The 24,960-nt window shown below is 39.7% G+C and overlaps 2 protein-coding genes across 8 annotated transcripts in view; both read right to left on the reverse strand.

Annotated features, from left to right (window-relative positions):
• The window catches only part of pggt1b (protein geranylgeranyltransferase type I, beta subunit), a 34,197-nt gene extending 15,914 nt beyond the window's left edge, over positions 1–18,283 (reverse strand). Inside the window, exons 1-9 of one of the 2 annotated variants that reach the window (XR_004106630.2) lie at positions 18,110–18,237; positions 17,388–17,506; positions 14,860–14,924; positions 14,204–14,355; positions 13,672–13,804; positions 11,112–11,157; positions 9,209–9,393; positions 7,207–7,315; positions 4,237–4,975 (exon numbers count right to left, since the gene is read on the reverse strand). Coding sequence is in view for 1 of the 2 variants with exons in the window: in XM_031308958.2 (XP_031164818.1) it covers positions 4,809–4,975; positions 7,207–7,315; positions 9,209–9,393; positions 11,112–11,157; positions 13,672–13,804; positions 14,204–14,355; positions 14,860–14,924; positions 17,388–17,506; positions 18,110–18,237 (1,104 nt within the window). In the remaining variant the exon portion in view is untranslated. Of the gene's footprint in view, positions 1–1,457; positions 4,976–7,206; positions 7,316–9,208; positions 9,394–11,111; positions 11,158–13,671; positions 13,805–14,203; positions 14,356–14,859; positions 14,925–17,387; positions 17,507–18,109 lie in introns of those variants that run through there. The other variant, XM_031308958.2, reaches the window with a different exon arrangement.
• Positions 18,284–18,457: 174 nt separating this feature from the next.
• On the reverse strand, positions 18,458–24,460 carry LOC116056687 (coiled-coil domain-containing protein 112). 6 transcript variants are annotated; one of them, XM_035992187.1, is made up of 15 exons: positions 24,335–24,460; positions 23,786–23,799; positions 23,666–23,746; positions 22,467–22,588; positions 22,118–22,207; positions 21,761–21,836; positions 21,407–21,533; positions 21,008–21,124; positions 20,663–20,800; positions 20,108–20,229; positions 19,798–19,924; positions 19,390–19,557; positions 19,050–19,148; positions 18,800–18,918; positions 18,458–18,679 (listed from the first exon to the last, which is right to left on the reverse strand). In XM_035992187.1, exons 1-15 carry the CDS (start codon positions 24,377–24,379, stop codon positions 18,649–18,651), a joined length of 1,476 nt encoding a protein of 491 aa, XP_035848080.1. In that variant the 5' UTR covers positions 24,380–24,460; the 3' UTR covers positions 18,458–18,648. The 6 variants fall into 6 exon arrangements, with proteins under 6 accessions (XP_035848080.1, XP_035848078.1, XP_031164816.1 ...); XM_035992185.1 differs by having other exon boundaries at positions 23,786–23,802; XM_031308956.2 differs by having other exon boundaries at positions 23,666–23,802.
• Positions 24,461–24,960: the final 500 nt, after the last annotated feature.

Genomic DNA, 24,960 nt, shown 5'->3' on the forward strand with positions numbered 1-24,960 from the left:
TCTATGTTTGCATGTGTGTCCTGTATCCAGTGTTAACTCCCCTTCCCCCAACGCTTTTAATTATGTCTTAGTCACTGACCTAGCACAGAACAGAACAAAAATCCTCATCAGTCTTTTACTCTAAGCTCATCCACGTAGGATGCAAAATATAAGGCAATTGTGGCAAATAAGGAAGAAAGCTGACCAGTTGTTGTCTTTGAAGTTAAAAATAGAGCAGTTGTGAGTCATCCAGCCACAGTCTACTGGGAAAGGAAATAAGAACTTGGTCTTTTAAACTCAGCTGTTGTAGGTAATCATACAACACCCATCTTTTCTTTTTTACTGAAGGAAAGAAACTACTCCTCCTTAGTCTATTTCTTCTTAAATGGGCATGAAACGAAAAGGGAAACCCCATCAAAGCTTAAAAGAAATGCCGTTTGACCCGGGACAGGCATAATGAGATGGATGTAATATCTAATTTCTGACTAGAAGTAACAATACCTGCCTCGGATTTTAGTCTACCTTTCATCAGAATGTAAAACATCTTGCTCTGAATAGTTATCGTAACTCAAGACTAATAAATTACTACAGGGGCGAAAATAGAGTTATTCTAAAAGGACCAGAACTGGGCCAAACATTGATCTAGACCTTGTGGGTCAACTGCGTAAAAGGGATATTTTGAATGATTTTCTCCTTTGATTATGCCAGTGGGATGCAATATGCAAACTTGTTGATTTGACAGCAAACCAAGATCATATCAGATTGTCTCCAAATGGTTATATTCTTGCAGCAAGCGGCCCTATTTTGGTCTGGCCAACACTTATGTAGAGAGCAAGAAAGCTCGATAACTACAGGCCAAATAGGCAAGACATATTATAGTAGTAGTGATGGTCCCCAGAGGTTGATAAGCATGAGGAGTTTTGGTCCTATTATTCCCAGATTTCAATGAAATACATTGAAAGACTAAGTGATTTTTGTTTTGTGGTGCAGATCCGGATTGAGATTTGGTTTTGATTGTGAGGGTTCTTTAATGATTTTGGTGACCCGATCAGGCCACTATTACTCCTTGACCAACACTCACTAACACATAATGCGGTACATGACAAGGCATCACAAAAACTAATGGTAAGATTTCTAATAAAGTTTCTGTGAATTCTCATTGTCCCTAGGTTATAAATGTTCATGTTTTTTGCTGACTCAATGAACTTTCCTCCTCGAGCCACCATCAGGACACATTTTCCATTTCTAATAAGATATTTGATATATCAAATAGCTAATGGATAGTTTTCTTTGGACCAACTGAATACTTGTGATTTCCAGAGGTAAAGCCTCTTAGCGCCCCCTTCAAGACAAAATATCATCTTTGCTCAACACATCACAAACTAATAGGCAAATTGCCATGAAATAAAATGCCTTCGACTTTAAGTTTGTATCCAAAAGCAATCCTGAGATCTCACACTGAAACCAGAACAATTGTAAAAGTTAGTACGTGTTTTTATTCAACATAAATACAGTATGCACCGCCAAGCTAGAATCAACATTACTGTCTTCAAATTCAAAGCTGAAGTACTGATACATCACATATCAACATTTGCATATCCTATTCCTGTCTCACTGATGTAGCTGTAAACATTGTTTTTCATCTTGAGCAACTGCACAATAGAAGTCACATATTTTAAGACATTTACAGATGTATCTACACTCAATATGTCTACAAAGCATAGAAAAAATAAATTCCATTACATTTATTGTTATTTATTATTACATTATGTATATTAGTTGATGATAAAGCAAGGGTTCATGGTAGACCATGTGTGGCATTTTGGCTGCATCTCAAAAGACTTTCACAATCCTTTCACATCTCAGGATGATCCAAACGCTGCAGCCATCTTAAAAGCGCAAAGCCTCGGCCCCCTCTTTACATGCTATGGGACTGAGAGCATCGGCTGCAGCATGATGTAGCAAAACGGAGACACAATATAACAACTGCTGAGATCCACTAAGTGGCAAATCCATCCATCCAATCTTTCATCCTTTTTAAAAGTCGAGTTAGCATTTATGGGTTCTGTCTCAATGAATTCTCCCCTCCTAGAAATACATTATCGATCAGACATGAAGGGACAAAGTCAGATTCTCGTAAAGCGACCTTTACCACTCAGCTGATGTCTGATTGGATAAATGAACTCAACAAAGATGGGAGGAGGAAAAAATGTTAACAGATTAGGTGTTCCAATTCCTGAATGTTAAGTAGGATTTAGGATACACCTTTCCTGCACCCCCCTCCAGAGAACACTAGTATTAGTCAGTATCATTCTTGATAATAACAGCCAGGCTAAGCCCAATTTAAGCATGCTGTACATGCAGCAAAGTCAGAAAAAGGAAGAAGAGAGCATTCAGAGAGCGGTGACCCAGAACAATGCTACGTGAGGCACATTTCAGAGTTTGAGAGCGTGGTCTTGCCATGTGACTTGGCCTATGTACACTAAGGACAGAACCCAGCCTAAGAAGGGTAACGTAGTAAAAGTCACTTGAGAAGATGCATGATAGACATGATTGTTCTCTTTCAGTGCATTTTTGATTCAGGACTAACGAAGTTACAAAAAAGATTGATACCAGAATATTACAGTGAAAATTTTAAATGATAGATTTTAAGATGACAGGACCTAAGTCGCCAAGAGTAACCATAGCAAAGCCTATTGTCTTAGGCACAACAGTAACAAAACCTAAAGCTAAAAAGAAATTGATTTTGCACCAAAATAAGGCTATATAACACTGGGGGTTCGGTCAGGGTTCAGAGAGGTGATTCCAGCCTCTGACAGTTCACTTTTAATAATAGATGGCTCAAATGATTTATTTATTCACCTCTCCTCCTATCTACTTTCCTCTGTCTGCCTGCTCTGTTTCTAAGTCTGAAAAAGAGGGCAACTTGGCGGGAACGGAGACGAGGCCAAGTACAGCTTCATTTTAGATGGTGGAAAATCAACCACATAGGCAATATTATATTTTCATATCCAGTCAGAAATGGTGCTACACACAGTAGACTCCCACAAAACGTGTTGCAGCCAGGCCACTGTAATTCTGAACTACTGCGATATTGTCTCCTCCTCACTTGCCTACTCTCAGGGAGCAGGCATGTGCTGTAACAGCGGTCTTATAATGAAAGGGTGTGGCTTCAGCACAGGGGCTGGAGGAACCTGTGAAGCCAGAAATGTCACTTGCTGGGAATCAAGTTCATAGATGTGATGAGAAGGCAAAAGGAACAGGTTGAGCTCAATTCTGAATTTCATTGCCTAATTTGTAGCTCAGCTCAGGAGCATGAAGGCTGGAAGGTTGCTTGTGTGAGCTGCAAGTGGCTCAAAGAGATGTGATGTGTTGGATGTTGTTTCTGCAACCTGACTCTCTGTGGCTCTGCTCATGTGCATTATTTGTTTTTGCCCTGCATCCTTTCTGTTCTGAAAATAATTCCCAGTGGTGCTCAAAATAATACATTTCCCCAAGTTTGATGCCACTGTCTCATCTTTCTCCTATTGATTTCAGCCTGGCGAGTGCCTTGCAGGGAGTATGGAAGCTGGTGAAGGACGGTAGCTCGGATCAGTTCAGGGTTAGAAGTCAGGGGATGTCGGGATGGGATCTGCTGCTAAAATTGACAGCTACTACCTTGTTTTTTTTAAGCAAATTCCCTTAAGAGGCCCAATCTATTTTTCTGTTGTCCTCAGGAAAGATGTGAACAATAAATAATATTTTCTGTGATCTGAAATAATAAGGCCTGTAGCAAAACTATATATATATATATATTTTTTTTTTTTTTATCTTCTTTCGACCAGTTTTTTATTTTTTCCTCCAGTCGTAGATTTGTTCCCTGGGGTGGTTGCTGGCTCTATGCTGCCTTTTCCATGAATTTCACCCCAGCAGTTCTATTATCATTAAAATCTCTCTTGAACACTGAAAAAAAGCCTGTACGTTGAACCTGCAGGGACCTGAAGTGAGAAACATGGGAGAGTTTACCTGCAAGGCTGGTATCATCTTTGGGACTGGAGAGCTGGAGGTGTTGATGAGGTTCAAGAGCAACGTGAGGATGGAGGTGTTAAGAGGGGCAGAGAGGCAAAAAATACTGTCTAAATGAAACATCCAATTTTGTCTTAACAGTCTTCATATTTCACCCCTAAAATTACCACTGGTTGTTATACTGGTTTGTGAACATAAATAAGGAACTTATTTGCTATATTTTCATAATATACTAGGACATATTCAGCCCACTAAAGTTAGATGTTCCCCAAGCCCTCCACAGGGTCTTACAATTTACTTTGAGGATGTTTCTTATGTTCATTTGAGGTGAGTCAGTTCATCCTTGGCTAGGAAGGTTTACAGCAGATTGTGTTGTTGACTATGATGAGGAGCAAGAAGCTTCCACAACTGCATCATGAAAAAGTTAGCAAAATTGAGGCATCTGGAATTTCAAATTTGAGTCTCCAGTGACTCAAATTTGACTTTCTGGCACATCACTTTAACCCCACAAACTACAATGCACATTGTTATTTACAACGGTCTAATTATTAAAAGGCAGCAAAAAAAAAAAAAGAAGAAGTGTGGCGTATTTTGCTTAACAGAAAAGTCACTCTTGATGGACTTAAAATAAGCTCCCCAAAGTTACTACCGTGTAACTGGGCTCTTAAATACCTTCCCGATTTCTGAAATGAGGAGGCCTCTCACATGAGTGGCCAAACGTCTTCAAGACACAGAGCAAAATTCCAGTCGCCTTTGACTGACTACTGTTAGATGTTCCTGATTACTGAACCTGTTCAGAGACAGAGCTGTGGAACATCCTGCTTTCAATGCTGTCTGCTACAGCTGCCAGTGCTGTCCCTCCATGTCTGCTGCAGCTGCTGGACATGCTGAAAGGCTCTCTGGGTGATGTTAAGAGCTGGGTGGACCTTCCTCAAACTGGGCTCTCCGATCAGAGACAAACCACACAGCCCTAAGTAGGCATGGAGAGGGTCTGGTGGAAAGGAAAGGGGAGAGAAAGGGGGAGAGTGAAGAAATGGGGAACATAGTGAGCGACGAAAGAGTGAAAGAAAGGAGGGGAAAAAGGAGAAACTAGGTCAGTGATGCTAACATGTCTGGCAGCAGAAGCACCTGCATGTGACAGGTCTGTAGACTTGATCAGAGCTATGAAGACGATAGTGTTAGTCACCTCACTCTCCATTACGGAATCAACAAAATCTTATTTCCAATCTAAAAACCACCATTATGCAGAAGCATGGTTTTTGTTGTACTACTCCTTTAAGAAGATATAAATAATGCATATACAGTAGGTTAGCACCAAGGCCCTTTCCCTCCCCTGGGACCAGAGTAAAAGCAGCACAGGCCAGTAAATGGACCAGTAATTGAATTATAATTAAATGACAGATGATTGGACAGACATCAGAATCAATCAAAGCACCATTAGCTGCATCAATCAGCAATTGTATACACATCATTTTCAAATGCACCTTGGCTAAGAAGATGCTGGTTATAAAACATTTAAAAATGTAATTGCACTTACATGTGGCACTTGGTAGTTTGGTCTATTTGAAGCTAATGTACTTCTATGTGATTCTTGCTGTTCTGAGTTTGTACCTCCATGGTTAAATGCACTTACTGGAAGTTGCTTTGGATAAAAGCGTCAGCTAAATAAAATGTAATGTAAAAAAAGGTACACATGAAATAATCAAATTCATGTTATTGATTACAGTAAGTTCAAAATAAGAAATATGCAGAGCATTAACAAGGTAAGACCAAGATGTTATTGTTTCTGTCTGCTGTTTGTTGCTATGCAAGGTAGTGTAAAGTGGGTTTTTAGAGGGCTTTTGCTGGAAAAAGCTGCCTCCTGCTGCATTTTGATCACATTAACTGACTGCTGTTAGGGTTATCAAGGCGGAGATACCCAGATACAGCAAAGACTAGGCTTTACTCCATGTTGTTTTGGCGGCTCTGTCAATAAAAGGTAAATAAATGAGCTGCCAAATCAGAGGAGCAAGTTGTGCATGTGGTATCACATACTGTTAATCATACTGTACAACTGGAGAATGGATTTTCAACATAGAAACCTTTCAAACTAATCAATACATGAGTCTTTACAAGGGCAATGGCAACAGCACATTCTTATGATATTCTGATCTGTGGTCCATCACTTGGGCAAAGAAAAGAGCTGTGGTTCATGACAACAGATGCTTTTACTGAGAATCAATTCAATCAATTTGGGCTGAAATTTTAACCACCCTGTAGCTACATAAAACCAACTGTTCCAAACATTTAAAACAGATGATCATGACCTTAATTCCTTCTTAAAGAGCAAATGTAGACAAGCAGGTTGTATCAACTGTTCAAACTACATTTGGTCCAGTTCTGCTTGACAAATACACAGCACTTTCTTTTGTTCTATGTCATTGTTACCTTCCCAGGCCAGATCCTGTACATCAGTAGCTGTGCATGATAACTGCACTGTTAAAAGTACATGCAAGTCCAATGCTATCTGTAACCATGCTTCAAAAGAGTCCCTTTAATTTCCTAAAACTCTTTTGTTTTGGCTTTGTCAATACAGGGTCTGTTTTGCCTCATTGTTTTCTTCCAGCCTATCTTCCCTGCCTTGTTCCTGTAATGTGAAGAGCTGGATCTCCCATGTCCTCGGGCTACCTATGAACAATCGCCTCATCAATTACACATTACAAGGGCCGGCAAGAACACAAGAACACACACACACACACAAACATGTGCACCATTGAAGTTTAGGATTACAAGTGTTTCCATTGATCAGGTAAAAACTGCCAACCACAACTCCACCCTGACCTCTCAGCACCTGTGGAGGCCAGGGTACAAACTGTTCTGCCCAAAGACAAAAAAAAGGACATCGAAACTGCTCAGTTCCAACATCTTTTTGTCCTCTATGCGTAATCTTTGAACCTACTGGAAAACAAACTGCAACAATATGTTAAACAGCAACCTCTACATAGTCTATTTGCGTTTCCACCACAAAGCCATTAAACATGCCATTCAACCCCACCCACCACTGCACTGCTGTTGCCTTTAATGCAGTATAAGGTACATGAGTTGCTTGTCACTCCTACTTATAATACCATATAAACAACCATGGCAGTATTCTGTAAATGGCTTTCCTCTAGTGTCGTTTTATTTGCACTCTTATCTGATGACTGGCAGATGTTCCTGAAGCAGCCGAGTCAAATCATTCACCTGGATGGCTGTCCGGCCACTTGGCGAATCCCCCTACCAACCGATCCTGCGTGGACAGGATGAAGCTCCTGTTCTTGTCAAAGTTCGTATACTGGAACACATCTAACAGCTGGGACAGGAGAGAGAGAGTGTGTGGGGGAAGGGTGTGAGAGAAAAGGAGAGGAAGGAGAGAGAGGGTTCAGCAATATAAAAACTAGTGCTGTCAGTTAAACGCGTTATTAACGCCGTTAACGCAAACCCATTTTAACGCCGTCAATTTTTTTATCGCGAGATTAACGTTCTTTTTGGCCTAGCAAACTTTGTAGTTTTTTTTCACATGCTGTTGCAACAACTAGTGACGTTAGAAAAACTACAACACCACACCGGATCTAGCTAGACCGGAAACAAAACAACAGATGCACTTGTTTGGGCTTGCGAGACGGCCAAAGAGTACATACCTGCAAACTAGTCGCTTTTCGGCGAAAATCGCCGTTTTTAATGGGAAAATATCATCCACATGAATCGTGTAGATCCGAAGAGTTTTTATTTGGGGGGGGTGGGGGGGTCTGAGACCCGGTGCTAATACGGCACCGGTGCCTTAACGACCATTATCTACCGGACTGAGTAGCAATGCGGATTTCGGTGCCTTATTTAGGTGCCACTTAAATGCCTGCGCTTCTCTCTGATGCTCCGAAAACGGACGTTAGAGGGAACTGAAACATCGCCGCACGGGACGCTAGTCAACACTACACTTAGCAGCAGCTAACGTTAACCTACTGTTAGCTAGCAGCTGGAGTAAACCCGGTTAAAATGCTGACAGCTAAACGGTGTAAAGTGTGACTGTATTTCACTGGGGAGGATTTTAACACCAGACTGTAGCTGCCGTACTGTAACACAGACTCAGCCTCGCCAGCCTCGTGGTGCATTCAAAGTTATTGTAAAATACCCTTTTCCCATCCAGTGGTTTTTTAGATAAACTTTTTATTGTTTTATATTTTTGAACATACAGAACAGACAAATACAATTGAACAAGGTGCTTGTTTTTTTAAATACATACATATATATATTTCGGTTCAGGCACCGTTTTAAAAGTATCGTAAAAGTATCATGTTGATAAGAGCATTAAAATGAGAAAAAATAATGGGACAAAAAGAAATCAAGGGACATTTAGAATAGAGAAAAATGTGCGATTAATTGCGTTTAATTGCAATTAATTGCAAGTTAACGATGACATTAAAGAGATTAATCGCGATTAAATATTTTAATCGTTTGACAGCACTAATAAAAACTAAACAATATAATTCAGAGTTGTTAATTATTTTCAACTGGTTGTTTCTACAATTTAAAATACATTTTCAATTACAAAGATGTGGAGCATGCTGTGTTTAGAGAGTGAGTTAATGCTCGTGCCATTGCATTCTATTTCACAAAGGTAGATTATTGCAATCTCCATCTATACTATACTATATATATATATATATATATATATATATATATATATATATATATATATATATATATATATATATATATATATATATATACACACACACACACACTAGTGGAGAAAACACACGCATTTGTCCCTCTGGCACAGTTTTGACCCAGAAATTCACAGTTTTCCTGCATTGTGCTTGCTTATGTGCGTGTGTGGTTGTATCCTTGGCTTACAGCAACAGCTAGTTGCAGTTTAGCTCACAGTTTTCTGGACCATGTGTGTGCACGTATGTAAATACCTCTGGCATAGTAATGACCCACATGCTGAAAGGTTTGCTCACACGTTCTTTTTGGGTTTTGGTGTATGTGGGTGTGGGATTAACCCAGTTGTTTCAACAGTGCGAGTATATACAGTGCTATTTAAAAATTGCCCCACGGTATTTAGTGCATGCCGCTACACTTTCTAAAATGTCTCGCTTATGAGAAAATGGTGGCAAATCAGAGGTAAAATACTTAAATGCACTATACATGTTAATGCATGCAGGAGTGTGTATGTGAATATGTGTCTGTTAACACCAGTCTGTACCTCGAGCGTAGCTCCCACCCAAAAGGAGTAGCATGTGTCTACAGGTTTGTTGGGGCGCCCTTGGAAGCCGCTCTGCTGCCTCATGATACACCAGCGCCGGATCCTGTCCAGCTCCCGCTGACTCAGCGCCTCCTCCAGCCGACCCATCAGACACAGAGAGGCTATGGCGCAGTACGTCCAGCCACCTGGGCACACAGACAGTGGATTTATAGTGGATTTTATTTAATTTATAACACAAATGAATCCAATTAAATGGAGACAATGACAATGTATTAAAATTGAAATGCATTTCCAGTGGTTCACCCTGACATGTTTTGATGACAGACAAATAGATGATTACAGGGCACTGTTGTAAAAACAGAGGGCGTGTCTGCGTGTGGGCTTGTTTACTGCCAAATATTTGATAGCATGCAGCTCACTTTCCACCTTACCTGGGAAATAATCACAATGTGGAGCTACCTCATGGCTGCATGTTTATACTTCTCTGCACAATAATTGAAACCTTTTTAGTGGAAAAGAATAAATGATTTGGGCAGGGAATGAATGCAAGTCTTTACAGCTAGAGTCATACAAACATGGGTGTGCTCATCGATTAATGGCAGGCTGTTATCAGTACGGACACAAGCAGCAGCTATCCTTCACCTTCTACAACCCAACTGTCAACTGCTTTCATTACCACCAAGCCTTTAACGCATCCCTAAAGATCCGCCATCTCTGGCTGCTTATCTGCGTTTGTGTGTGCGTGTTTGTGATGGAGACAAACAAAGAAAAGGTGGGGTGAAGTGTCGGGGTCAGGGGTGTAAATCTACCAATGTGTTACACTGGCCTCTAATCAAACATGTCTAGATCACTATCTGCTGGAGGCACAAGATGATCAGGGGGGGGGGGGTAAACATAAATCTGAATCAAGCATAACTGGGACAAGACAATTTACTCTAAGAGTAGGTCTGGGAGACATTTTTTTTTTTCACACCTGAATGTAACTATTCTCCCTCACGGGCCACAGTACTTTATTCATGGAAACCGACAATTGGTAATTTGTTAAGTGCATTTAACGGAAACAGAAGCACTCTGTCTTCAGAAAATGTTCGAAAAATAGAGGAAGCAGTGGGATAAAAGGCAACCACACTGAAAACATACACATGGGGAAAGTTAATTTATTACCCTGGCACATAGTTTCTGTAATACCATGTTTCACATATTAAACTATAGAGTGTCTCAAACAAAATCACTTATAAAAACAGTGTAGGAGCCTGTGCAAATTTAAAGCAAACAGTGCAGGAGGTCTTGGTGCTGAACAAACACACACTTCAAGGGTGGATGGGTAATGGGCATCTACTGTATATCTCTATTGATGTGTAATCAGCCCTTAGAGAGTTGGCTGGTTTGCAGAAGAGAGCTGAGTCTCAATGAAGACTGTAATCATAGGAGTTGAATTTATCACAAGGAGGGAAATAACCGAGATGCAAAAGGATCTGCCCCTTCAAGCAGTTTTATTTCTATAGATTTAATTCATGCAGTCTGTCACAAAGTGAACAGAAAATGCTACCTTTAACATGTCAAAAAGGTGACTATGGATAGGCTCCAAGCAGTGCTTTGAAATGTGTGTGTGTGACGGGGGGGTGGGGGTGGTAATGAGGACAATGTATCTACAGAGATTAATTTTAATGGCTAATCCTTTAAACCAGTTACTCCCATCAGCCTCTGTCATGCCCTCTACTACGACACCACCAATGCACCCACAAACGTGATCCGATATGAACCTTGATGATATTCATAAATCAGACGTTTGAATCTGGGCTGCCAAATGTGTCAATTTGTACCCCCCCCCCACACAGCTTTCAAACTCACATTTCTGACATCTGTAACTAAATATAAGCCATTACAAGATAACAATACTCACCATGTGACTCTCGCCCAGCTCCCTGGCCAAACCCATTGTCGTATGACTGTGTAGGGGACAAAGAAGAGCCATTCAATTACAAGCCATATTTCAACTGTCATGAAAGGCTAATGTGAGCGTGGAAAGAGATCAGGCTGACAGAAGAGGCTGAACTGCATACATTTACTCCCTGTATTTATTAATACTGAACCTATCTTTTAAAAGCATAAATATACAATTGTGAGTCAATATTTAAAACTGAGTTTAAAGTTGTCACCACGAACAAACACCAACATGCCTTCCCAACTGTTTTAACTGGCATTGGAACTACAGAACTGCTCAAATGTGATGTGTCTATCTCAAAATGAGTCTTCAGGCATACTATTTGTTCTTACTGGTCAAGTCACAACTGGATGGATCACCTGGCATGCCTTGTTTATTTTTATATTTCCTTCTTTCTGGTATTTAGTTGTGTTGCAATCAGGCATCCACTGTATAAATTACTAACTTGCTAAATTTCCCATAATTCAATTAAATCAAGGTTTATTTTTTATCCAACAGCTAGAGTGCACTTTTGTTATTTAGGCTTTACTCACATATTTGATCAGTCTTTCATTTAACTAAAAATGTTAAAATGTTGCACAAGAAGTGGTAATGGTCCCAAATGGGTTTAACCCTTGTATTGTCTTCCGTTTTGGTTTGCCCGTTTATAAAGCATAAAGTAGCCTATAAATTATCACTCAATTCTGTGTTACATCTTCTTAGCCAACTTTATAACTTATAACACTAGTTTTACACTTATTTTCCAAATTGATGGCCAATAAACCTCATTTACATGAAAATGTGCCTAATTTCTGAGTAAAATAAGCAAAGATTATGAATTGTTTTGACAAATAGTTAGGCTCAGAGGAACATATATTTATGGATGATCACAGATTTTGACCTGGGTAGACCATGAAAGTAGTGATCACCAATAAGCGTTTGGAACCATCCATGTTATTTTTGGGACATTTGGTTGAAAGAAAGCCATAGTAACTGATATACAAACTTTGAAAATGGGTCAAATTTGTAGGGCTGCCACCTCTTAGTCGATTAGTCGACTAATCGGTCGTTTTGGTCTTAGTTGACTAAGATTTCTTTAGTTGATGAGTCATTTTTTATGCTTATTCATGCTTAATTACTCATTTCCAAGAAACTTATGAGCACATTTCTGGTAAACACAAGATTTAAAGTGGTACTTTTGCAGGATTAATTGTGGAGAAACTCAGTTTTACAGATGGTTAATTAACTACATTTATATTGTGCTTTTCTAGTCTTAACCACCTCTCAAAGAGCACAGCTCTGTCGATTACATCAACTAATCGATTAATCGACAAAATCATATAAGTGTTAGTCGACTAAGAATTTCTTTAGTCGAGGACAGCCCTACAAATTTGACCCGAGGACAACACAAGGGTTAACTTTTATTTCACTGACTAAACCACCTTTTTTTTTAATGAAACAGAGTAGCTACAATGAGCATGCTACATGACCTTTAGGTTGACGTTATTTCTATTCATAGAAAGAAAACATGATATCTCATGAAACTGACAAGTTTCAAAGCAATTTTATGAAAACAACTGCCTATCATAAGCAGTGGTTCCTAATAAAAAAAACACAAGTTCAACAGATGGCAGTCACTGGTCTGATCAGACCATAACAATAAGGTTGGTTGGACACATGGCGCCATACAAATGTAAGTGAAACTTCAGTGTAGCAAGTAAACTACTGTTCTGGGGATTTTCGACACTAAACCAGCTATCATCTGGTGGTTTCTGCATACTTAAAGTCACCAAACAGCTTACTTGTATTGCCAAAACATTTTGGAATACACCCGCCAGCATGTGGCCAGTGGATAAATATACCTTTCAGACAAGAATCACAGTTGTCTGTTAACTAATTAACAGAACTCTTTCTCTCGTCTGTCTGTGTGTGTGTGTGTGTGTGTGTGTGTGTGTGTGTGTGTGTGAGAGAGAGAGAAACAGAGCCATACACACCCTGTGCACAATGGAGATACTATGTAATGAAACACTCTTGTGTTAAATGTCTTCAACTTAAAATAAGCTGATATTTAGAGGTGAATGAGACCATCTGCTCCGGGGACTTGAATTGTACAAGAGACTGAGATGACGGGCATGAAGACAATACCTCACACAGACCACTTTGATGTGCCAAACCCATGTCTGATGGAAAATCAAACACTGAGGCTAAAGAAAGGGTTGAGTTCAATGTCAGTCAACAATCTGACAAAAATATCACTTAAATGCCACATCATAAACTTGGAACATGTTGTTTTTCACCTGGTGAGGTGGAAAAACCTCTGCTACAGCTTTAAGGACCCCCCCCCCCACCCCCACACACACATTTATTATAAATGAAGTATTTCTAGGCAGAGTGCCACCTACTGAAGATGGGTGGCCTATTCTCCCCATTTAAGTGTAGAGGCACAGCTTTGAATGCTGCAGAAACAGAGGTTGTAACAAAAACGTCTTAATCGCCCCACAGTTAAATGCCTCAATCCTATGTTTTAACATCTACTCACCAAACTTCCCCTTATGTACTCAATGGCCTTTTGGATATCCATGCCTGACCAGTCATCCAGCATGTAACAGATACTGGCTGCACAGTAGATAAACCGTATATCATTTTCACTTCCTTCTGGCACTGCGTAGAAACTGGAAACAAGACACAGAAAGCCACAAAGACAGGAGAGTTACACAACCAGTTGAAAATGTGCTGAATGTCTATGTTCAGAATGTGACCATTTAAGTCATATCATAGAAAAACACAAAACAACAAAAGCCTGTCAGCTGAAATTGCTAAAGTGTTAATTCATATATTAATGTCTGAAGACAGTGTTATCTGCCAGACATGATATACACAATGTATTTGTGTGTCTGTCTGAGTGTGTGTGTGGACAAAGAAACTACTGTTGTAGGACCCAATGTGAGTTAATATTAGTCTGCATTAAGACTGCTAGTGTTCACATGACCTCAGGTATAAATGAGTCAGAGTGAAGTGCCAGCATAAATCTCGGTGTAAATGCAAGTGTGTGTGTGTGTGTACACGCTGACCTGCCGTCCTCCAGCTGCAGTGCTCTGAGACCAGCCAGACAGGCCTGTTTGTTAACCCGGCTCAGGTCGTCTCCCAGTATTAGCAGTGAGCACAGCCCAGTGTAGGTCATGGCTACATGGCCACTGTCATATGGATGGAGCACACCTGGCCCCTGAAGAAAATATCAAAACGAGATATTATTCATACAACTGCAATGTAGCGTCAAACAGAAATAAGAGATTACAGTACTTATTAAAACAAACATCTGGAGAAAAAGAAGCAGTTTAAAAACAACCAGACAAGACCAGACAGATCAATTATTTAGCTTTCTACAGACAGCTAAAAATAGACCTTTTTGCCGTTACATCGACAACTATGTCTCCATAGGGGAAAGAGGAGCAATGCCAAATGTGACAACCACATCTTTCAATGACAGCTGCTGAAATTATATTAATAAATCTGGAAATGGCCCAGACCCCCTGATGTGAAAGAACGACTTGGGACAATGATTGAAATGGCTTAAAAATATTTTAGCAGTGAATATGTTTACCCAAAATGTATCTTTAGACTAATACAAAGGGAGGGGGTGCTTTATATTTTACATACAAGACAAAATATTTGGTCAAACTTGGGATGCAGTCTAAAAACAGTGTGGGTAAGTGGGGAAAGGCAGTACCTTAGTGCTGTAAGGAATTCCAATATGTGACGATCCTCGAAACCCACAACGACTAAGGTTAACTTCTGTAAGAAAATGACAGGAGTAGAGAAGGTAGAGATGTAAGAAAGCATTATGTACTGATAATCACAAAGACAAACTGGAACAAGAAAGCCTTAATCTGCTGCCCTACTCTGTTTTACTGTCTCACAAACTATGTCTCATTCTGTCTGTACTGACCTCCCAAAAAGGTGCTGCAAAGATGCTCAGCTAACTAAAAAAAGTATACTGCTGCCATCTACTGACCAAGATAGATAACAATAGATATGGCAGAACGCAATGAACAAAATGTCATCATACTGCAAATGGCAACTAATCTGAGTACAATATTTCATAAATGTGTCACGCATCACATTACTATTTCTGACTGAAATGGCTCACAACACATTGAATATGTTATTCAGTCAAGCCAAAAGAGGTCTACAATATTAATATATTTTCAGCATACTGATGTTGAAAACAAAACTTTCTGCTAACCAAATTTTGATTTGAAAATGGTACCTGTAACAACATCAGAGACAGAAGTGACACATTAGGAAATCTCAAGTGCCTCCCATGCTGTATTTTCACATCTAATGCCAGAAAACCAGCCAGATCCCAAACATATGGCAGCAGCAAAAATGAGACCAATCAAGCACGGCTTGATATGATTTCTGTTGATGTCTTGAATAATGAACTAACTGGGCATCTAAACAGATGGCACAGAGTGGCTTGTTAGAGACAGAGAAAAACAAGTCATTAAATATTTAGAGACCAACTTTCCCTGATAAAGCAGTGAAAACATTCTAAATATAGCGTAAACTTAATCAGAAATTTTTTTTAGGGGGCTTTTCTTTTCTTCAGTTGGCTCAAATACGTTTTGTTGCTGTCCTCCCTGTCCAAAGCATAACATTGCTTAGCTTCCATGTCGGTTCTCCTGCCTGCTTCTTCAAACTGGGGGCATGCTGACCGCCATCTACGTTAGGTAATACACTGACTATGGTAGGTACCTCATACAACCCCACTTCAAAAACTCGTAACTTTTTTACATGAACATTCACACACCACCACCCAAGCCACTTAAGCTCCCTGCCCTGGAAATTTTAGAAACCTTGTGTCCAAGAGTGTCCACACCCAGTGTGCCCCTTACAGCAATAAAAAGCATTAGTCCTGCACCTTTTCTAAACTAGCCTCTCTACCACTAGTATCTATTCCTCAAAGTATTTTCTCAACGGTGACTGCTTCTTTCGTCCATCTTTCTCAAAAGCTGAAACAATACTGCAATTTCCTGTCCATAGAAAAATCTTAAATCATTCATCATGGAGGAACCTAAGAAGCCCTGAAGCCCTAAGAAGCCTTTTAGCTCTGTGTATCAGAGGTGATTATGCTTCATTCAACTTACTTACGATTAGGGCTGGGTTGAAAATAAATCTTTTTTTTTTTTCCAGATTCAAATCGATCTTAATTTGAATGATCTGATATTGAATCATAATATTCAGGGATTGATCTTTTAACCCTAAGAGACCTGCGGGACTGCCAGGGATCTTGGCGAATAATAAGGAAGCTAAATAAGTTAGACTACATTTTTGCGAGGGGAAAAACTAGCAAGGCCATCCTTTGACCTCTCACCTCAAGATATCTGAATGAAAATTGGTACCCGCGAGTCTCCCCTTTACATAGATGCCCACTTTATGCTATTTTTTGACAAAAACATGCTGTTTCTCTCCTGCAGTATGAATGTGCTATTTTCCCCTATTCTAAAAATAAAAAAAATAAAATATTTGAATATTTCTGCAAACTGGGATTGCCATTGCGCCACTCGGAATTGCAGGAATTGGGTATGACTGAAAGCTGAGACTTTTGTGGATTCAATGAGCCTAATTGTATTTACTGTATACAATAATCTATTGTGACCTCTACAGACCTAGGGCATTCAGGTGATGTATTGCTTTAGATTTATCCCATCCCTGCACTAAAGAAAGCTCTTGTACAATTATTTCTGGCCACTTGATACTCACTGACTGTACAGTCTGTAGCGTTTCACTTTGTGTTGAATGCTGTAATGTGTCCATGTTAAATAAAAGTACATTAATGTCACTGCTTTGGGGTCAATTCTTAATGTAAACATTAATATTTTTAATAATGCACCAGGTCAGAGGGTTCCTCGTAATTTACAGCACTAGTTTTCTGAGAATCTCTTTCATATCTTAGCAAACTTGGTATTGAATATTGGTAACTGAAATATCTCTAATCTAATCGATATTCTATCGAAAAATCTAATCGAGACCATGTGAATCAGAATCAATTCGGGAAATCAGTGGCGATACCTAGCCCTATGATGTAGTTAGCTGCTCTGACAAAAACCTTTTGATTTGCTGTCATGATGTGAACCTTTGTTTTGTCATTCTTATCGGCAATGAGTACTTGTACTGCAAATCTTTTATAATTAACTGTTTAAACTCAGCTTATTAACAGTCAGGTGTGAAAAAGTGAGAAGATATGAGACTTACGGTCCTCTGTGGGTAGAACCTGTAGGGAATAGATCCACTCAATCATGGTGTTCCTATCAATCACATCCAGAGCATCCAGCACATCGAGACCAGACAGGGCAAAAAATATGATCGTTAACCTGGAAAGAAGGCAGATAGCGATCTTATTAATGTTTACTCATTTAATATTGATGGACAGAAGAATCTACATATATAAGCTATAAGAATGAATGCAGTCACAGCTATCCATAAAATCAGGGGCAATCTAAACTGTGGCAGTGAACAGTCACATTAGATTACTGGGTGATAAAACCCAACCTAAAACAATATCTTTAAAAAAAAAAAAAAAAAGCCTGGTTGACTATCACTTAAGGTCAGCTGTTGGTAAGCTTTTAACGTTACTAGAGATATATTAATGTTTACAAATAAAGAATCTGTCCAACTTAAGAATCCATTTAGCTTGAAGTTTACTTTAAAATGAGCCTTATTCCTATGATAATATAACATACTAACGTTTTTTAATAAGTTGAACATGGTGTCGTACCCCACTGTACCGTTAGTTTCGTTTTACTTCAGCCAATCTGCCATAACTTCTCTGTCATTGTTGATGTTAGCATGCCCGCTAAGCTAAGTAGCACTAGCCTTCATTCAAAGCGGTTGAACCACAGCTAGCTTTAATGCTAATCAAGTTCTTCAGCAAAACACATGACCTAAAGCAACATTTTTCATTCTAGCAAATGTACCTGGTTGTTTCCAGCGAGGCATATCTCTCAGGTAACACCTGAAGTGTTCTCTGGAAGAATCGTACATGTCTATCTCTTAAAAAGTCTATTTGTTCAAATTCTTCAAATTGGCTCTCCTCTTCCGCCATCTTTGCATCCGCACCTATAAGGAATCTTTTCCGGTATGTTTGTTTTTCAAAATAAAAGCTCACATTACAGGGACGTACAAAAAAAGAAGCTCAGACGCTTGATCTCTTCTTCTTTTTCTTGATGTCTTGGGATATAACTTTTTCTGTGAATACCCAATACCACTGTTACCATTCCACCATTTTAACAGAGCAAAAATTGACCACAAGAGATGAGAAGTTGTGAAGTTTACACAAGCTTTTATTTAAAATAATGGTTTTGTAAAAGTTAAAGCAAACAGCAGCAAACAGTAGATTCAAGGAAAGGCACAATCTGGTATTGAGGTTCCATTACATACATTTTCATTTAATATAATTTCTATAAAAAACTAAAAACATTCTGAATGCATTTCAGTTAACTTCCTTTGATGCTCATCACAGGCCTTGTCTCCAAGTGGGAACAGCTCTGCAACAAAATGACAGAAGATTTCAGTGATTATGCAAGCAATCACCTATTATTACCCAAAGCAGTCCTTAGAAACAGAAACCTGACCTAGCGATTGTATAAAAGTTGGGGCAACCAGACCTGTGAAACATCTGTAGCACAGGCCCTCCTCCTGAAGGTCCAATGTGTTTCATTCGCTCCTCCCAACCCTTAGTGGGACGGGTAAGCCTGGAGGGGTCTCTGCTGATGTGACTATCCACCTGCATGAGGAACAAACAGACTTTATCTAAACAACCCTGTTTATTAAAGATTTTCAAATTGTGTGATTACAATGTTTCTCTTTGTGTTAATGAGTTTAAGACATCTGACTTGTTCACAGTACAGCCCTTACCTTCTCCTTCAACTTAGCAGTGATTCTCCTCTGTCTTTCCTCTTCCTCTTTTTCCCTGAGCTGTTTCTCCTGAAGCTTTGCCTCCACCTTTTGAAGATCCTGCAGAAAGGCAGAGACAAGCTTTGTATTTTACATAGTATAGTGACTTCTCTTCTAACATTAGCCTTTGTATTTATTCCAACATTTGGAAAAAAATTGTAAAAACCTCACGTCCCTTAAATACATCACAACCTCACATAACAACTGTGCTTTAGCGAGAAACCCCAGCCCTTGAAAGTGGTAACACCAGGCAAAACAGACTGGTGTTTCTCGGTATCTCTGTGATTCTCAGACTTCGTACCCTTTCAGTAAAGCGTTTGATGCCCTTTACTGCCTCCCTTCTCCTCTCGTCCATCTCCCTCTGTTCCTCCGCTCTCCTCCTCCTCCCCTGTTCCTCCTCCTCCTCTCTCTTCAGTCGTAGCTGCTCCTCAACGGTCAGCTTCACTTCCAGCTGCCGCCGACGCTCTTCCTGATAAAACAGAAATCATCTTGATAAAGCTAAATATTTCTTGAGGGCACCAAAGATGCATCTAAATGATTTACCGCTACATCAATGTATGTATGTATGTATGTATATATGCATGTATATCGATTATCATGCTTAATGAATTCAGAAACACACAGATGAGTAAATACCAATACAGAAGCACTATCTTTGATGATAAATAACAACAACTACAGTAAAATTACTTTTCACACACACCCCCACCTTTGCCCGTCTCCTCTTTTGTATCTCCTCAGCCAGCCTCTGCTCCTCTTCCTGTTCCTCCTTCCTTCTTTTCTCTTCCTTCCACACCTCCAGTCGCTGTGCCGCCTCCCTCCTCTCCTCCTCAGTCCTTGAACAGAAGAGGAAAGAACACACAAAAACAGATATGTCACCAAAACATGTTGGGTGCTCATCAGATCTGGGGGGATCTTATGACTTGTGTGTGATTTTAACGGCTTTAGCCATGGAATCAATGTCTGCGCCACCTCGTCTTTCTATTTTTTTATTCTATTCTGCTCTACCTCTGACTCACCTGTGTTGGTGGACCTGGCTCTTGGCCTCCTTCTCCCTAATTCCTGCCTCCTCCACCTCCTCCTGACTCTGTATTCTGGTCTGGCGTTCCTGATGTTTGCTGGCCTTCCACCGCTGAATAGCCTAGGTATGGTATGAAGACAAGTAGCAAAAATGAAAACTGGAAACTATTTAGTGTACCACAGCTATCAAACAGCTTATTTTGAGCTCCTGGCTAGGGCATGTTTATACAGAATAAAGACAGATCTAACTGAAGTTAATGGAATACAAGTATACAAGCAATATAGGCATACTATTGGAAACCCATCAATTTATAGTAAAGGTTGAACTATATTGTTCATACAACCTGGTGGAGTGAACAAGGTAAAATGTGTTTTTTTTATTTTTTTTATTCTGACAACTAAAAATGGCACGATCTGGATTAAATTCACTTAACGTATTTTGCTTTTTCTTTATCTTCATCTTAACATGCCAGTTCTTGTGATGCTGTTGTGACTGTTGGGTTTACCAAATGAGGTTTGCTTTCCTTTTGCGCTCATACATGTTTTGTCTCTACCTCTCTCTTTCTGTCCTGTAGGTAGATCAGCTCCTGATGCCAGTCCTCATGTTGCTCTATCTCTTCCAATGTTTTACTAGGAAGGTACAGTTTGACCTCTTTCCTGTAGGCTGGTTGTCCACTGTGCTTTGTCCAGACCTGTAAATCAAACAGATGAGAGTAAGTCAGACAGGGATCTTTGGCCTGGCATCTGCTGAAGTTGTCTGAAGCAAAACATTGAACTCTGTTAGTTTAAGGAGTGGTGTTCAGTGACGTGTGCGCAATGATCTGCAAGTGGAAGGTGGCAGAAGAACAAGATGTTTCATTACAACAAGTTATCAAGACAGAATAACAATAATGTCTTACTTTAAGGAAGGCTTGGTGGTCATATTGGTCCCAGCCACCACAAGGGCCTCCGGTCTTCAGCAGGAAAGCCTCCAGTGCTCTGACCTCTGCAGGGAGGTCTCTGTCCAGGGGTTTGGTCTAATGAAAAATATAATTTTATGAATCATATGCTGCAAGGGTCAGAATTCTGGATGCATTTGGAAAAAATACACAGAGAACGAGATACATATTTTTCTGTCGACTCCTAACACTATGTAAAGCATATTATCAACACTTTCTTATGATTTCAAATAGTTTTTTTGTGTTATTTATGTTATTACACACTCAATACTCAAACACAAACTCTCCGTCTTCTTTTCATTGTACAACAGATGGACAACAGAGAAAATACCGAAAGGAGGAAGATGAGGAGAGGCAGACCTTAACAGTGGGAGCTGTGGGTAGTTTGGGCTCGGATTTGACAGCAAGGCTCACGTTTTCAATCTTCTTCTCATACGCAGCAATCTCCTGTCTGCATGTCCTCTCCTCTTTCAAAAGTTCCTCAAAGCTGAGAGGAACAGAGAAACACAGAGGACGACTATTCAACATATTATTAGAGTACACATATTCATTCCCAATGTGGAGCAAACACTGATCAGCAGGTGTCACTTGCCTGTAGTACAGTAAGTTAAGGTGCCTGTTAAAGGGTTATTGTGCACTACATGTTATAGTGGTTTCAATTTGTCTGGTAATTGAGTCAAAATTGGTCTAACGCTGTTTAATGTATCCTGTTACCATGAACGCTGTTCCTTCTTTAGGGTGTTAATTGAGATTTCCACCTCTGACATTATTTCCTTCAGTCTTTCAATCACTGAAAGTAGAAATGCAGAAACATAATTACAATCGGATTTGCATTGTACATGATTATGACACTACAATCACCATGCTTTTATTAAGCAGTGAACTACTTTACAATAGTATCTTTTATATCGATGTAGCAGAATGGCACAAACATTGATAGAAATGATGACAACAAAGTTCTGAATGTCTCACAAGACGGCTGAATAAGTGATGTTAAAAATTCTAAAAATTTAAAATTGCATAATTGTTTTTAAGGTACCATAAACAAACACTACTAAGTACAAAACTTACACTCAGGAGTTGGCTTCACATCTATTAGCTGTCTCTGAAATTTCCTCACACCATTATGAATCTTCACTAGCTGCTTTTGAAGATTTGTCTCTAAAGAAAAAAATGCAAAGAACATTATAAATAGCAGTTTTGATTAAAGTGGCAGTGTTGACGGTGGATGTTTCCTTTAACACTAGTTTACTGCTATGACGCCACTTCCAGGGAGTAGGCAGAGAAAAGGAACTGGATATAAATCTTCACAGCATTTTATACCCCACGGTAACAATGCTGTCTCAGAGGGGCCTGTCACCCTGCACATTAAAACATCTGGGGGAAATGTTAGGATACTGTAATTCAAAGAAAGACCCACTCTCAGCATTTCTTTCTTCCTCCAGTACTTTCTCGTACTCTTCCAGTTCTCCAGGCACATCTGTCCAGCCATTCTTTCTGCACTGAGCAGTCAGCGTCCTCTCTTTCTCCAACTTTTCAATCCTGTGAGGAAAGAGGTATTTTTACATCATTGTCCTGTGAAGACACACCGGATATTAAGGTTTAGTGATTGGTTACATTAATATAGCACCAATACAGAATGTGGCTTACTTTTCTTATTATTACATTAAACTTTAAAGTAAAGTAAAAGTATAAAATGGGTTTTGCTTGTCTCATTTACAGTGGTGACTCAGCAGCACCAAATCAGTTCTTACTATTGTCAAGCTTGTACAAGAGTATTATCTTACTCCTCATACAAAAGATGTGGGTAAAGTAATTAGGGCTAAAAATTACAAACACATATGAAACACAGGCTGGACAAAACAAAACAAACACCATACGATGCAATACATTAGTCCTACAGTAAAAAAAATTAATAAATTGTTGTAAGCTTATAGATAATGTACATTTTGTTTGTTGAGACTGTGTCAGAGGTGTACTTTATTTTGAGGCTGTAGTTTGTGGTAATGTTGGATTTCATGTTTTGTAGGCCATTCTTGTCATTTCATTACCCACTGTATCTCCGCAGTGAAAGTTAAATGTTTAAAGATTTAAATTCAATGTGAAATGATCCTGAGTAGCTTCACTAACTGCCTCCCAATCCAAAAAGGAGTAGGTATGTTAAGAAGTAGGTGAACAAAACAGAAATAGCAAGTAACAGTAAGCAGGCTGAGAATAGGACACATCAACCTTTTTAGCACACATCACATTATAGGGAAGCATCCAACTGTTTTTGTGATCATTGTGAGGTACCAGAAACTGTACAGCATGTGCTTGTTAGTTGCAGGAAATATGTATCAGAAAGATAGGACATGTTGGAAGAAATTATACGAGTTGGGATAACAGGTGTGTTGAAAGTGGACAAGGCACAAGATGCTTGGTCAGCGTCCTAATGAGAACAGGACTGATGATGAGGAGAATCTGCTTTACTGGACACTGTAGAAGTTAAACAACTCCAGAAGATGGCAGTAGTGCAACATTAAGGATGCAAGCTACCGTTAAAACCCAAAAAGAAACAGAAGAAGAAGAACACCTTAGATATAAAACTTTTTTTTTTTTTTCTTAATCTATGACACTTACTGCCTCCTATTTTTCTCGGCTTCCCTGAGAAACTGAGCAGCTTTCTGCCTAGCTAGCCTCTGATCCACGCTGTCACTGCTGACAAGGGGTGATGTGCAGAGCTGTTGCTGGACACTGCTGGAGTCTCTCTCCCCCTGCTCAAATGTATTTAGTGAAAGGAAAACACAACAGCTGATCATAGTGCAATATATAACAACAAAGTGCATTTATACATGTAATCCCTTTTGGATGGAGCTTCCTTAACGTCAACGTCATCTATGTCGATAATGTAATACTGGTGCCTCGTCAATCTGGAACCACAGCACTATGTTAACCAAACCAACATATCCATTTTCGGACAGCTAGCTAGTAGGGGCAACATATCTCTTACAAAACACCAGACAAACCATATGAGACAAACACTGCAAAATTATTAGCTACACTAATTAATGACAAGTGTACATCGAATTTCAGTAACGTTATGTCAGTAACGTTAGCTAACGTATGCAACATCGGCTAGTATTGGTCAGCGACCGCTAGCTCGTCAGTCGTTCAACAGTAACGTTACGCCATATGTCCGCTTTCCCTGAAAATGTTAAACATTTGAAATAATTAAAATGTTGTCGACTAGCTAGCTAACTAGCATGTCAATTTTACAACACATGCAGTGAATAACTCTGTGATAGCTACCGGGCAATGTTTATCAGCGCATCGTGTGGTTGCTAGGGTGGCCATGTTTAAGTGAACTCTGTAAACAAAATAAACTTGATTTAAAAAGCGTAGTTCGCCAGTGCACCAGCAGAGGACGCTACGTATCACTAATCGATTGTAAACATGAAAGACTGGACTAGACTGGAACATATTAGCTGGCTCCGACAGACATGTCTATATTGGCGCTTTTCCATTACATGGTACCTGCTCGACTCGCCTCGACTCTACTCGCCTTTTTTGGTTTTCCATTACGAAAAAAAAGTACCTGGTAACTGCTAACAGGTACTTTTTTTAGTACCTCCTCAGTCGAGGTTCCAAGCGAGCTGAGGCGAGCCGAAAATGTGACGTGAAAGCGACAGAGGGGGGTGTCCTGAACAAACTCGCTATTTTTAAACAGTTTAGCCAGCTGTGGGTTTTTTTGCTGCCTCCAGCTTCATTTGAAACTAAATGTGTCTTCTGGCTGTGGCAACAACAACCATAGATATAGAACAACAACACACCTTCAACGTTCTGTGTGTGTGTCGCGTTAGGTCACGGCACCACTTGTTTTACAGTTCTGCGGAGGCTCCAGTCCAGGCAGAGCTTTCGCCGTAGCCTACGTACAC

The sequence above is a fragment of the Sander lucioperca genome, chromosome 2 (assembly GCF_008315115.2).
Source record: "Sander lucioperca isolate FBNREF2018 chromosome 2, SLUC_FBN_1.2, whole genome shotgun sequence".
Taxonomy (NCBI): domain Eukaryota; kingdom Metazoa; phylum Chordata; class Actinopteri; order Perciformes; family Percidae; genus Sander; species Sander lucioperca.

What these genes read in the sequence shown, in the direction of transcription:
- LOC116056687 (XM_035992190.1), bottom strand. Translation starts at nt 23,871, where the DNA reads ATGCACTTTGTTGTTATATATTGCACTATGATCAGCTGTTGTGTTTTC. An exon ending in TCAAACGCTTTACTGAAAGG is followed by an intron (nt 19,149 to 19,389) that starts GTACGAAGTCTG and finishes GCCTTTCTGCAG; the next exon opens with GATCTTCAAAAGGTGGAGGC. An exon ending in GTGCTACAGATGTTTCACAG is followed by an intron (nt 18,680 to 18,799) that starts GTCTGGTTGCCC and finishes ATTTTGTTGCAG; the next exon opens with AGCTGTTCCCACTTGGAGAC.